The sequence below is a fragment of the Tursiops truncatus genome, chromosome 8, assembly GCF_011762595.2.
Source record: "Tursiops truncatus isolate mTurTru1 chromosome 8, mTurTru1.mat.Y, whole genome shotgun sequence".
Taxonomy (NCBI): Eukaryota; Metazoa; Chordata; class Mammalia; order Artiodactyla; family Delphinidae; genus Tursiops; species Tursiops truncatus.
Genome location: NC_047041.1, coordinates 56,795,315 through 56,810,924, shown reverse-complemented (window position 1 = coordinate 56,810,924; position 15,610 = coordinate 56,795,315). Strand labels below are relative to the sequence as shown.

At 36.0% G+C, this 15,610-nt stretch overlaps 1 protein-coding gene across 5 annotated transcripts in view; it reads right to left on the bottom strand.

The window, feature by feature from the left end:
* PGM2L1 (phosphoglucomutase 2 like 1) overlaps nucleotides 1–15,610 on the bottom strand; it is a 73,853-nt gene that overhangs the window by 18,055 nt on the left and 40,188 nt on the right. For all 5 annotated transcript variants that reach the window (XR_012333422.1, XM_033862296.2, XM_073808468.1 and 2 more), the window contains 6 exons: nucleotides 14,438–14,605; nucleotides 12,116–12,222; nucleotides 11,310–11,394; nucleotides 7,838–7,921; nucleotides 1,361–1,554; nucleotides 318–507 (listed from right to left, as the gene is read on the bottom strand). Coding sequence is in view for 4 of the 5 variants with exons in the window: in XM_033862296.2 (XP_033718187.1) it covers nucleotides 318–507; nucleotides 1,361–1,554; nucleotides 7,838–7,921; nucleotides 11,310–11,394; nucleotides 12,116–12,222; nucleotides 14,438–14,605 (828 nt within the window). In the remaining variant the exon portion in view is untranslated. The remainder of the gene's footprint in view (nucleotides 1–317; nucleotides 508–1,360; nucleotides 1,555–7,837; nucleotides 7,922–11,309; nucleotides 11,395–12,115; nucleotides 12,223–14,437; nucleotides 14,606–15,610) is intronic.

The following is a 15,610-nucleotide window of genomic DNA, read 5'->3' as shown; positions in this document are numbered from 1 at the left end:
CTTTTCCATTATGGTTTATCACAGGATATTGAATATAGTCCCCTGTGCTATACAATAGGACCTTGTTGTTTATCCATTCTATATATAATAGTCTGCATCTGCTAATCTAGTTTGGCTAAATTTAAAATAAGCCTAGAAGTAGGGATATCCACCATAGAGATTTCAAACAAAACAGAATATATGGCTCTAATATAATTTAAAAGATGTAAACTAAAGTGGTTTTTGCTTTTGTAAGTAATCTTTGAATTGTCAAAGAGTTCTGGCTATATGATAAAGTTTAATACACTAATAATAATTTAAATATAGAAAAAATATACCAGCACAGATTCCCCTTCTTCAGGATTTGGGCATTTAACAGTAGAAAAGTCTGGATCAGGATCTTTTTGTTCTGGTACTGGAATTGGAGGCTTAAAACCAAATACTTGAAAAGCCAACTGCACATAGTCATGTCCAACTCCATGAAAAGATGTATGTACAAATTTCAAGGTGGTTTTTGAGTTTAATTCCCTGTAAAGGAAAATATCATTCAGTCCGTATCATAAAACTCACTACTTGTGGTATAATTAAAATAATCTAGAGAAAAAGCTAAAATTTATTTTGCTAGAATAAGGAAAATATACTCAACAAGCCATGATATTTTCTAAAAATAGTGTTAGCTATTTATGGAATAGTTACAGAAATATAGAAATAGGTAAGGAAAAATCAAATTTTAGAGGAAATTTCCTTACCTTATATAGAATGAATACATCTATTCAGCTATAATTTTTAACAGCTTTATTGAGAGGTAATTAATATACTATAAATTCATCCATCTATAGTATACAATTGAATGGCTTTCACTATATTCACAGAGTTGTTCAACCATTACCGTAATCAATTTTAGAACATTCTCATTACCCACCAAAAAACTCCATACCCCATAGCCACCACACCCTAATCCTCCCATTTTTCCCAGCCATAGGTAGCGCTAAATACACTTTCTCTTTCTATCTCTATAGATTTGCCTACACTGGACATTTCATACCAATGTAACCATACAACATGTGGTCCTTTGTGACTGGCTTACTTCACTTAGCCTGTTTTTAAAGTTTATCCATGTTGTAGTATGCAACGGTACTTCATTTCTTTTCACTGCTGAATAATATTTCATAGTATGGATACACTACATTTTATTTATCCATTCATCAGTTAATGAGTATTTGAATGTTTGTGTTGTTTCTACTTTTTAACTATTATGAATAGTAGTATTTAGCGATAATTTTAATATAAGGAATAGTCAACACATTTTTATCCCCATTGCTTTCTCTTATTTGTTAATCTTATGCTAAGGTAATATTATCCTATATTCCCACTTGGATACCTGTAAAAACAGATCTTTTTCAGATCTTCCATGTATCTCCTACAAATGTCCTGTAGAGGATCTCTCTTCAGTGGGCTGGTATCCACTAAATTATCATTCCAGGAACCATTCCAGGGTTCCACACATTCTTCTATACATTTCAGAATTTCTTTATCATGAGGAGATGTGATCTGAGCACCGTTTTCCCAATAAACCTAGATGATAGGTAAACACAGCTATAATTACTTGAAATGTTGGCCATATGTTTTCTTAGCTACAGTAGAGATATTTGACTTTAAAAAGAAGCATACCTGGACTTCCCTGGTGGTGCAGTGGTTAAGAATCCACCTGCCAATGCAGGGTACACGGGTTCAAGCCCTGGTCCGGGAAGATCCCACGTGCCGCGGAGCAACTAAGCCCATGCACAACAACTACTGAGCCTGTGCTCTAGAGCCCGCGAGCCACAACTACTGAGCCCGCGTGCCACAACCACTGAAGCCTGCACACCTAGAGCCCATGTTCCGCAACAAGTGAGGCCACCGCAGTGAGAAGCCCGCGCGCGGCAACAAAGACCCAATGCAGCCAAAAATAAATAAATTTATTAAAAAAAAAAAGAAGCATACCAAATTAATCAAGTAGAAAATGTCAACACTGGATTAACTTAATAAATACCTAAGGATATTGATAGTAATGATTCCACAGGGACTTTTCAATAAAATGATCCGGTATTATTTTCTCATTTATAAGTATACTAATAATAACAATACAAGTAAAATATAATCGCGGCATCATTATGACAATGCTAAAATATGCACATACCATAATGTACAATCATAATCTTAGATCTATAGCTAAATATATACTAAAGAAGATCTAAGAAACCATGGAGTATCCATGAAACTTGATGCTATGAAATTTTAGCATTATAAAATGGTCCTGTTATATGATAAAGAAGAAATTATTTTTCAGCTATAAATTAAAGTAGAATTTATGTCACACTAAATAAAGTCTATTCCAGGAAAGACACTTAACATGCTAATTATTCCATACACATTTCAGTATATGTATTTTCAGTATTTAATGAAAATACATTTCATTAAATTGTCAGTTTGTCAAGTAGCCTGATCAACAAGACAGTAGGAACAGTTAATAAAAAAGCAAGAAAATGTATTTCTATAATTCACAGGCTCTCAAGGTTAGAAGGGACTCTGCTTAGAGAATATCTATACCAACTTCTCCCATGTATTTGACATGAATCCCTTCTACTGCATCCTGAATGAAGGAGAGAAGAATACTTTTGAATATATGCTATGTACAAAACTCTGTACCAAGCAATATGGTAGACGGCATGACCTAAAAATTCTCACTCTGTAAACACCTCAAAATGCTAGATAAAGTAGAAAAAGTATTATCTAAAATATACAGCTTGGTTCATAAGAAGGAAAGGGAAAACTCCAGGCAGTGGGGAAAAAAGGAAAGAATGGAAAACCAGAGTGATAAAGTTGCGGGCTGACGCTGTGGCCACCTGGGGTTTGGGAACTGTTCGTTTATCTGGCTCCTGAGTTTTTTTTTTTTTTTTTTATATCGGCTCCTGAGTTTTAATGCCCATGTGGAAGGTAGAGAATTGGAACTGAGATGCCCCTCTTAGTGGAAATGTAGAACAGAGAAAGTTCTGCCCACTATTATTGAAAGATGATGAGGAAGCATGTCTGTTTCTTCCTAAGTTCTGGGTGATGAAAAAATTTCAAATCTGAGATCTAAATTGACACAGAAATTGCTCCCAGTCAGTGAAACTCCTGTGTTTCCTGCAGAAATTTAAAAAACAAAACCAAAAATTGCTCTTAAGCGATGCTCCCACATTCCAAACAACCAACAAGATTCTGTCCATAGGCCCTGAAAGCTCTTTATGAAAATTTATATAACATGAGAAAAAAACATCTTGGCCTTTCTCCCTGCCTTGTATGTGAATGTGATGCCTAGAGGAACAGCAACACATATAATGGCCATGCTTGAAGAAAAGGCCAAAAAAACTGCAGAGGTGCCAGACCCGACAACGCTGAGCTACAGAACCATGCCAGCAGCCACATACTTCTAGATTTTTTGTTATGTGAGAAAAATAAATTCCTATCAGCTTAACCCACTTTTGTGGGTTTTCTGAACCTGCAGCAGAAAGTATCCCTACCTAATTTAGTAACAGAAAAATCCATGCCACAAAATATACCCAGGAATAAACTTAAAAAGAAATGTAAAAGATAAAAAAATCTTTAAAATGTTACTGAAGGGGCTTCCCTGGTGGCGCAGTGGTTGAGAATCTGCCTACTAATGCAGGGGACACAGGTTTGAGCCCTGGTCTGGGAAGATCCCACATGCCGCGGAGCGACTAGGCCCATGAGCCACAACTACTGAGCCTGCGCATCTGGAGCCTGTGCTCCGCAACAAGAGAGGCCGCGATAGTGAGAGGCCAGCGCACTGCGATGAAGAGTGGCCCCCGCTTGCCACAACTAGAGGACGCCCTCGCACAGAAACGAAGACCCAACACAGCCAAAAATAAATAAATAAATAAATAAATAAATAAATAAATAAAATGTTACTGAAGGGTCTAAAAGAAGTCTTGGAAGAATAGAAAGATACATTCTGTTCTTGAATAAAGAGACTCAATAATATGACAAAAATATTGAATCTCCCTAAATTAATGTACAAGTGAAATATGATACCAATAAAAATATCAAAATAATTTTTCCAGATGGAAAAAAAATACCATAATACCATGCATGGAAAAATATCATAAATAAAGTCAAAAGGCAAATGATAATATGGGGAAAAAATATCTGAAAAACAGATGACCAAGAGCTACTTTGGAGTTCCTACAAATCAACAAGGAAAAGAGCAACTACCCAAGAAAAAAATGGGCAAAACCTTAAACAGGCTTTTCAGGAAAGGGAACACAAATATCATATAAATGCATGAAAAGAAGCTCAACCTTACTCATAAGACAGGTACAGATTAAACATAACATTTCCACATATCTGATTGGCAAAGATGAAAAAGTTTGATAATACAATAATGTACCGTGGGGGATAAAGACCTTCATATTGGTGGTGAGAGTATCAACTAGAACCACTACCTTGAATAGAGAATGACAAATTTTATTTCATAGTCCCTTTGACTCAGAAGTTTCACATCTAGAAATTTATTTTATAGCTCAGCAGGGCCACAGAAATATAATGTGAGCCACAACGCATGTCATATTTACATTACATTCTTTTATTGTATTAACTGTCCAAAATCTGGTGTGTATTTTACACTTACAGCACATCTCAATTCAGACTAGTCATATTTTAAGTGTTCGATAGCCATAGGTAGCTGGTGGCTATCAGCTTGGACAGTGCAGCTATAGATAAGAATAAAAACAATAGGTAACATTTATTATTTACTGGAGCCAGACACAATACTAAGCATTTTTCATGCACTATCTCCCTTAATCCTTACTCTCACCCTATGATGCTGGTTCTATTATTATTCTCAGTTTGTAGATGGAGAAACTAAAGCACAGAGAAATTAAGTAACTTGCCTTAGGTTACAAAGCTTCTGAGTGGCAGAGGACAGAGATAGGTTTCAAACCCACCCCCATAATTCTTTTTTTTTTTTTTTTTTTTTGCTGTTACGCGGGCCTCTCACTGTTGTGGCCTCTCCCGTTGCGGAGCTCCGGACGCACAGGCTCAGCGGCCATGGCTCACGGGCCTAGCCGCTCGGCGGCATGTGGGATCTTCCCAGACCGGGGCATGAACCCGTGTCCCCTGCATCGGCAGGCGGACTCTCAACCACTGCGCCACCAGGGAAGCCCCACCCCATAATTCTCTTAACTGCTATTCCATATTGACTCTGTAAGTCTACTTGTACATATGAACAAAGATGTATGTAGAATAACATTCACTGTAGCACTGCTTGTAGGCAGCAGATCAGAAACAAATGAAATATTCATCAACAGAGGACTGGTTAAATAAATTACGACTCATCTATATAGGTTTTTAAAGATGAATGTGGCAAACCTATCTATCTATAGATGGACTGATGTAGAAAATGATCTCTAAGGCTGTTTCACACTGTTGTGTGAAAAAACCAAGGTGCAGAACACTATATATAGTGCCCTGACATTTATGGGGAAAAAAAAAAGAGGAGTGACCAATACGTGATTGGTCATGATTACACGTGCATAGACTCTCTGGAAGGAAACCAAAGCCAGAAACAGTATTTGCTTCTGAAAAGTGATACTAGGGGAAGAGGGTGGGAGAAATACTCCTTATTGTTTAACTTTTTACACTGGTTTAACTTTCATACTTTTTACCTTGTGCTTATATTGAATACTTTAAGAAAACAAATCTTTGAGGGTCTACTATGTGACAAGTATGTTCAATAGCAGTAAATATCAAAACAAAGTCCCTCCACCCATGAGCTTATATTGGGGAATGGGGTGGGGACAGTCAAACAAACAAGTCAATAAACAAACAAGATAATTCATCATAAAGAAAGCAGGTAATTACAGATAGTGATAAGTTTTGTGAAGGAAATAAGATGAAGAGAAGGTCACTGAGGGAAGCCATTTCAGATAAGGTGGCCAGGGAAGGTCTTTTCACGGAAACAACATCTGGGCAGGAGCCTTGAAGGATGAAAATAAGCAAATCTGCAAGATTTGGGGATGAGAAATCCAAGCAGAGGAACAAACAAAAGGCTCAGAGTGGGAAAAGGGCTTGGTATACTGAAGGAGCTGGAGGAATGGAAAGGAGCTGCAGTGTGACTGGGATGTACTGAGCACAGGAGAAGAATGAATGAAACAAGGTGGAAGAGGCAGGCAGGAGACAGTCCTGTAAGCCCCAGGGTAAGCAGTTTGGGTTTAGCAGGAAAGTTAACATGGCCTGTTTATATTTTAAAAGATCATCTGGCTGCTTGGTGAAGAATGGACTGCAGGGGAGAAAAATGGAAGCAGGGAAGAGACCAGCTAAGATGCTGTAGTTCAGGCAAAGACAACAGTGGTTTAGAACAGTGAAGGTAGAAGGTACTGGCAGAAGTAAACATATTCTACATATATGTGGATGCATATGTAGATACATATGTATCTCAAATTATACATACATATACATTTGGATGTATATGTACAATTTGTAGAACCTGTTAGTAAATTAATGTCAGGAGTAATCAAGAATGAATTTTGGTTTTTGTTTAGGTGGGTGGTAGTGTGAATTTATAGAGATGGGTAAGACTGGGGGAGGAACACATTTGGGTGTATATGTGGCAGATCTGGGGGGAATCAAGACCACTGTTTCAGAGACACTAATTTTGAGATGTCCATTAGGCATCCCAACAGATATTAAGTTGGCAGCTGGATTCAGGAGTCTTATGCTCAGAGGAGAGATCTGGGTTCTTAGCTCTCTTTGACAGTTGACCTCTCCCTCCTTGCAACTCCCTTACCTCTTTCGCTTTTATCATACCAGCCTCTTCCGGTCTTTGTCCTATCTCCAGCTCCTCTTCTTTCTCCCTTCACTTGAAGTTGATATTCCCTAGGGTTCCATTCTTGACCTCTTTTTCTAACCTACACTGTCTCTGGGCTGCTCATCCAAATAAAGAATTTCCAAATATTCTTATATGCTCTAATACAATATGTACGGTGATCCCCAAATCTGTAACTTCAGCGCAGATTTCTCCCCTGAGCAACAGATCTACTTATTCAACTGCCTACAGGTCATTGCTGCCTGTTTGACCCACAAATCCCTCAGACTTAATTATGTCCAAAACTAATTAATTATGATTCTTCCCTGCCTCTATAAATGGTAACACTACCCATTTAGCTGGCCAGGGCCAAAATCTTAGATTAGGATTAAATATTCTTTTCCCCAGTAAAACAGAGCTTAGTGTGCCTGGAGTATCCCTACACAAGATGAAAAAAGAATATAAGATCATGGACTCGTCAGCTAGGAGCCCCAAACACTGGTTCAATACTGTGCCATATCTTCTGTTTGCCCCTCCAGAGCCACTCTTCACCCTTCCCCACCCTGCTTTCTGCCATGAAGTCTGACACATCAAATAGATCCTGTGGCCAATAGGGAGTCCCAGCAGAAGGTTGGAGGGAGAGGAGAATGAGGTCAAGATACTATTCCTCCGGCTCTCTTCCATCAAACTCCCATTTATTCTTTAAGTTCTTGGTACAAAATGCCTTTATTTCTGAAATGGTAGAGAGGGTGGATTTGGGATGGGTTGGGGAAATCAAAGGCAGTAAGATATCAGAAGTAAAAAGACCATTGAAGAGACTTTTGTAATAGTACATATTGAAACGTAATAAGGGCCATTAGGGATACACTTTCTCTGAGGGGTAGCCTCAATGTTTTTATCTTTCTGTTCCCAATGTCTAACCCTGCTCCTCACTGTAGAAAATATACTCAGCACATATTATTTAAATAAAATAAGAACTATGAAATGACCAAAGATAAGGAGTCCAAGGTTTACCTTGTATCCATTGTCTTCTTTGCGGTTGTGAGATGCAGTAATCATCACACCTGCAACTGCTTTGAGCTCCTGGACTGCATATGGCTAAAAAAACAATAGCAATAAATATTTGTTTCTTAGCTACTCATACATTTGACATAAGAATAACTTTGATTAAATAACTGGAAAAGACATTAAGATATAAATAGCCTAAAACCTCAATAATCAACTCCAGGTTCCTTGGGTGGGATATAACTAAAGCCACCTAAATATTAGGTCATCAATAACCACCTAACTGTTAGACTGAATGGTTTTGTTCCCCCTCTAGTCTCATTTAACTTAGTCCTATAATTATTTTGTTCATTTAACAAATATTTAACAAACACCTATTATATGCCAGATACTCCACAAGACTCTGGAGATATGAGAGGGGAATATAATCATAAAATATTAGACCTGGAAGTAAATTTAAGAAATCATCTAATGTATCATATTTTACACACTGTATACTGTTTATCCAACATTATATAATCATAAGGGAGAATATATAAGAGAAGAACTTAGGTCTCTTGCCTTCCAATTTGAAGATCTTTACATATACTCTGTGGCCTCTATAGCATATAAAGGTCAATTTACCATCTCTCCCAAAGTTAATTCCCAGGTTGAATTTCCCTTTTTCTTTGCAGTTATCATTTATTTGCCTAAGATGTTCCCCATATTCCTTCTACCATCACATCTAACTTCTCTCCTCCTGGCCATGGGCGGGTGGACACGTGACCCTGATCTGACTAGAGTAACCTATTCCCTTGATGATTTAACTCAGAGACTGGCTCACAACCCAAGCCTGGTCAGAGTCTTTCTCTAAGATGTCTCTGCTATAGGTAGTCAAGGAAGATTGCCTTTTGACTCAAAGACATGGTGATAAAATAACTTCCCTAGCAGCTAGAGCAAATCTACCTGCAATAAGACAGGAAGGCCAACACATAGTTACAGCTGGAAATGGTAACCCAGTGGCAGACTCCTACATAAATGTTCTACATTTCTGGGCCCTCCCTGGTTTCTGTCATTCGTTAGAGCTAATTGTTTAGAAATTCCTTCTATTCTTTGAGCCACTCCGTATATTTCCAATAAATCACTAGTAACAGTTTATAGAGACATTATCTAATGGTCAAACATTTGGTAAAACTTGTCCACAAAATCATGTGAACCTGGCATTTTTATTTTGAGAAGATAAATAAAAACCAGTTCAATTTCTTTAGTGGTTATAGGTCTATTCAGGTTTTCTATTTCTTATCAGTTTTGATGTATTAGTTATTCTAGAAAATTGGCCAATTCTCCTAAGTTTCACATTTATTTGCACTGTTATTCAGAATATTGTGATTTTCTTAATAGCTATGTATTTATTATTCACTCTTTTACTTTCTTTGTCTTTTTTTTCTTCAGCATCCTTGCCAAAAGGCTTTGTCTATTTTATTAATTGTCTCTTCAGAGAGCCAACTCTTGCTTTTGTTGATACAATCTTTTCTTTATTTTCTATTTAATTGATTTTTCCTCATATCTTTATTAGTTTTATTTTATTTGGATTTATTCTGTTTTGGTTCTAACATAGTAAGTTAAAGTCTTAGCTTGTTATTCTAAAAATTTTTTTCCTAATATATTCATTAAGACTATAAATTTCCCCTTAAGTAGGGCTTTAGCTATATCCCATAGTTTTTGCTATTTATTGTTTTCATTGTTGCTCAGTTTTAAATACAGACAGTCCTTGCTTTGCAAAGTTCCAGTATACATGAATTTCTGATACCATATTTTAGTTAAATGATACCAGTCTCCCAACAACATGCTCAAATTTTAGTTACCATGCTATACTGTGAGTAACTGCATCAAGTACAAACCTGGCTGCTAGCTCTTCAGTCTGAAATAACTATGTATATAAGAGATCCATCATGATTAATAACCAATCATGTCATCAAGTCTGTCAGTGATTGGTCACTGTGCATCTGTCAGCTCTCTCACAGACAGCAAAGCATGTAGCTGTGTTGCCTCATCTCCCAGTGATATACCCATGTGACAATTTTGCAAAAATGGACAACTGAAAGAAGGAACTGGCCAACAAAGATGAAAGTGCAGCAAAGAAACAAAAGTGATAACAGTGGAAGTGACATTTAAATCGACCATAAATGGAGTTATAGAAGAAATAACCGGGAACGTTGACACTGCTGTCATTCAAGAGACTCTAGATGTGCAACCAGGTGAGCTTAGTGAAGGTGAATGTATGGATATAAATGAAGGATGTGGGTGTGATGAAAGGGATGAAGCTGTCCCAGAGGGAGTGATACTGGTCAAAAAAGGAATTCTCAGAGACATTTTATGATACTGAAAGTACAAATGATAGAGAATTCCCTGACGGTCCAGTGGTTAGGACTCCACGCTTTCAGTACCGAGGACCTGGGTTCAATCCCTGGTTGGGGAGCTAAGATACCACAAGCCGCACAGCACAGCCAAAAAAAGAAAGAAAGAAAGTAAGTACAAAAGAAACGTGGGAAGCTGATCCAGACTTAGAAAGAAGTGTGATAATTCAGCAAGGCATAGAGAAGATGCTTACTCATATTGTTGAGTCATATGACAAGAAGCAAGCACTGGTCACAGTCCTGATACATTGTATTACAAAGAAATAAAACACTAAAGTGTTTTACCACTTCTAATGTTTTAAATTACAGAGTAGCAAATAAATATTAGTTTATTACTTTTTTCTTTTCTCTGTACATTTTTAATCAAGACAAAAGGTATATTTAAGGTTTTGACAAAAAAATTTTAAAGGTCACAGAACAATCGTAATTTCCCCCACTGATAACTAACATTGCTTTGCATGGTTTTAGCTTACACAGTTATCTTTACAGTCCTGCACTACCATGCAAAGCAAGGATGGCTATAGTTTCTAATCTTCATTATATCTTCCTTAATCCATAAATTACTTACGAATGTGTTTTTAAAATTCCAAACATATGGGGATTTGTGGGTTTCTTTATTTTAAATCTTATTGCATTGGGGTCCAGGGCTATGGCTTAATAAGCAATTATCTTGTATTTGTGAGATTTCCTTTGTGACCCTATTTGGTAAGAATGAGTATCCTACCATCACTGAATACAGGGTTTACACACAGACACACACACACACACGATTAAGCACGCTAATTGTGTGTTTAAATCTATCTGTAATAATTTTTGCAGGCCTGATAAATCAGTTTCTGAAAGAAGAGTATTAAAATATCCTGCCATGACTGTGGATTTGTCATCTTGTTATAGATCAAATTCTTAGGTGGTTCGACACATGCTTGTTGAATGAAAATAAATTCAGCACAAAATTGGTTTCCTTTAGGTCCTTCGTATCACTTAATACAGAGCTATATGCATGACAAAGATTTAAATCCTGCTTGATTTAAGAAATCTTTTCAAGAGCAATCTTTTCTGTACAATCAGTGATACAACACACTTACTACAAAAGGCGTAGGAACATATCTTGAAAAAAGGTACACAGGAACATCTTTGGCCAGCAAGACTGCAGCAGTGAGTTTAGCAAGCCTAAAAAAAAGAGATTTCACTTGGTCCTTAGCTTTACATACTTTTTGAAAACCAACCTCCTATAAAATAAATGCATTATAATTATTCTGAATATACAGTAGCATAATACAACCGATTCTTATAATCACTAGTTATTTAAGATTCATGCTCCAACTTTAAAATGTTAAATGAGATTTTTTTGAAAAGGGGTAACAAGGAACAGAATTGACATTTAAATTTCTTCCTTTTTTCTCATTCATCTTCTGATGGCTCTTTTAATAAGAAATAAAACACGCAAAAGGCAAAAAACATGGAAGAAAGTGAAACCAGAGACTTTGGTTTATATAAACACAATATGCCTATTTACCCCGTGAAGAAAAAGTATCACTATATCATGATTATCTATGTGTGAAAATACCCTAAAACTAATCAAATAGGACTATAATGAGAGAATGCAAGTTACATAATCCTCCTACCCAGTGCCTCTGCCAAAATATTAAAATCATCACATAGTCTATGTCATTCTAAACACTAACTCTAAACATTTAGAAATTTACTCCTTTCTGTAAAAACCAAAGGTTATCTTTGAAATCCTTCTATTTCACCTCTAAAATAAACATTAGCATGTGATCACATTTTTTTTGGACAGCTTCCTGTTTCAGAAATCCTACAACTGGGCATAACATTTTTTTCAAGGTTTTACTCCAATCCAGCTTAATCTCTGAAACAATTAACACTGTACCTCTGGCTGCTGCAGCTGCTGGTTACTTGACCCCGGGTGTCGTACCCCACGACAAAACCTCTTTGCTTGAAGTTTGAGAAACATCTCTCAAGGTATTTGTACATCCCCTGAAGCAGATAAACACAGAAAATTAGTTCCTGACTAATGCCTGCATTTTCTACGACTTAAGGGCTATTCTTTTTATATGTGGTGTGCAGCTTATTGGCTCTCAGGGAACTGGCCTCCTCCTTTTGCCCATGGTTACCAATGTGAGAAGAACAATGTTCAGTCCTCGAATGTGAGATGATAAACACCTGCTTCCTGGAGTTTCAGACATGTTTAATACCACAGAAATATCAATTAAGTAACTTAAATCCAATACGATACATAAAACATTAGGGGAAAAAAAGATGGGACATGAGAGTCAGAATGCTAAAAAAGAAAAAAAAAAACTTGTTAGAAGAGCCAAAAGAAATTGTTTCTTGCCTTAAGGCTCTAGAGAACAAAATTTTGACCATGTTAGGCCTTGCTAAATCATAAGATTGAAGCTAACCAGAAGATTTGATCTAATTTATGACACAAATATTTAAAAGCAGCAACATAAACCTTCATTAGAACATTTCTTAAGGTGGCTGATCCCATTCTTTAGTTTTAAAATCTCACAGAAAGAAAATCTCATAAACGAGGAAAATTTGCAGTCAAGGGTGACAAAAAAAATGAAATGAAGTACTTAATATTGAAAATATCACAATAATAAGCCAAAACATCATTTAACTATTTTATGAATGATTTGCTAACTCTAATAAACACTTCCGTCCTTAAAAATAACACTTCATATTGCTACAGTCCTTTTAAAACTACTTTCTCGGATGTTGCCACATTTAATCCTCACAACAACCCCCAGAAGAAAGAAATGAAGATACCAGTTCTATTTTTGTCTCTGTCTTTCAACATTTCTTCCAAAAAAGAGGAAACAAAATAAGATTGAAGCTCCATTTAATGACTTACCCAAAGCCATTCATTCAACCAAAACTATGTTATACTGATTTATTGAAGACCTACTATGTGGCAGGGACTGCTAAGTAACTATGTGGCAGCACCAGAGGAGACCCCAGTGACTTCCGGACGCTTCTTTCATGGTTCTTTCAAGTATAATTATTCTTCCTAACCTACTCCCTATGCGTGTGTGTGCGCCCAAGCATGCATGCAATATAGCCCAAATTGACTAGTTTCACCAACTTATTTATTTCTAATGATGATACTATCCTAAAACCTCACAGAATCTCATTCTCTGGTGTAAAAATCCATCTTCTCGTATCCATACATAGGTTCTGAAAAAAACTAGGGTTTAAGAATTAGATTCCATCTGGCTTTTCCACTTCAAATAATGGAATCTCAACTCCTGTAAAAATTTGCACTTCTGTAGAAATTGATTTTCAAACACCTCCTCCACTCCTTTTTCTGAAGTCAAGGAATCTTCAGTTAAAATGAAAGCTTATAAGGAAACCCAACATACAAAAAAGATCGAACTGAAGCGTTTCTGGACAAAGATAAGGGGATGGGGGCGGGAGGAGGCAAGCATCCTCCCTATTCAGTCATCTTGTCATCCTTTGTTCCTGATCCCCTGCATTAGCCCCTGGATTTAGAGAATTCCCTCAGAATAAGGGTAAAGGTGATTTACTGTTTGGCAGTATCAATTAGAATTATATCTACTGAGCAATTCTCTAGTTCAGAACTATTTTTAGTATATGCTAAATGCATTTTGGCCTCAAAAGTGGAGCTCCTTGAAACACTAAGGATGATTCACTGGAAAGAAAAGTAATGTTTCTAGAATAAGTTGCATAAAAATGGGGAGAAATAAAACAAATTGTATCATATCAACACTGTCTTAACTCTCAAAATATATGGAAAACCATGTTAAAAGGAAATATTTTCAACTAAATTTTCCAAATACTCTGGTTAATCTTTACCAATGGCCATAGGCCAAAATGAGCAATCACCTTCTTTCTATCTAAATTTGTTTCTTTGTATTAAATGGAAATGTCAATATCCATTTCCTGGTTTCAAATGCAAAGTAACATTGTCAAGAAGTTGACAATGGCAACCAAAATAACTCAATAAGAAAGTCAGTCTGTGACTCTTAAGATACATAAATGACCTCTAAGATCAGTCTTGTGCAAGACCAAAGGTCAGAATTTATTCTACATTTTTTATTTACAAGAGAGTATCTTGCTGGATATAAAGCTTTTTTGGTTTTGTTCTTTTTTTTTTTAAGAAAAGAAACTAATTTATAAAGCAAAAAAGAGTGATAAAAGTACACATATTATAATTTATAATACTTACCTGTGTTGATTGTATTACTGTAAGATCATTAATATAGCAAAATCCTGCCCCCATAGCAGAACGAAGTCCTGCAGTCCCGAAAGTCATTCGGCAACAAAGTCTATCTCGCAGCTCCTTGTTCATCCCATTCCTTAACAGATTTTCAATTTGCTCTTTTGTCTTGGGATTCTATAAAAAAGATGTATTAAAACTTAATCAGGATCACAAGTGGAGTCCTAATATGAAGCCCTTCTGAGGAAGCAATAAGTATTATTCACACATAACAACGTTCTACGTTGATGACTACAAATTCCACAGTGCTACTTATTAATATTAGTATGTATAATTAAAAAACACCTGCCATTTATTGAGTCCCCAAAGAGGCCAGACCCTATTGAGTGTGATTTACATATCTCTAATTGTCATATTTTTAAAATAATATATTCAAGAATTTTTTTAACAAATTGACAAGAGCTATGGATCCAAAATAAACCTCTTAGTCAAAAATGATATCAATTAAAGTCTATGTTAAGTTTTAAAAGAAATATGGAAGCTATTAGATAAATGTCATCAAAACATGCCTACTAAATACTTCCTAAACATCTGTAATTCAAAATGGCCAGATAAGCCTTACTGCTCTTTAAAGTCACAGAAAACCATTCAATTTATCTACAGCAATAGTTGACCATGAAAAGGTCTTAAGTGTTAAATGTGGACTTGGTTAAGAGTGAGAATGAAAATTCAGTCCAAATTTGGCTTGTGAAGCAAGACACGCCAACATCTTTATTTTAGGGTTCGTATTTCATTAGCACATACTTCAACTTATTTTCATAAAGCTCAGGGTGCCTATAACTGAAAACAGTGCTTCACAAATGAGTAACAAGTTTTGAATAGAAATGCAATTACAATGAGAATAAAACTTAAACGGAATTTTCCAGTATTTTCTTTTTTAGAAGAGTCAAATAATAAGAAAATAAGGTAAAGCATAACTTCTCTCTTCCATACCATATGTAATATGGATTTAGTCCATACTAACTGCATAGATTGTCTACATCTACAGTCCATATAATGACAATGAATATTCAGAATGATAAACCAAGGCACTTGAAAGATGCTAAATATTAGAGTATATTTGTACTTGTAAAGAAATAAAATCATATTAATATATAATTTAAACAAAAAGGTATTCTGGGG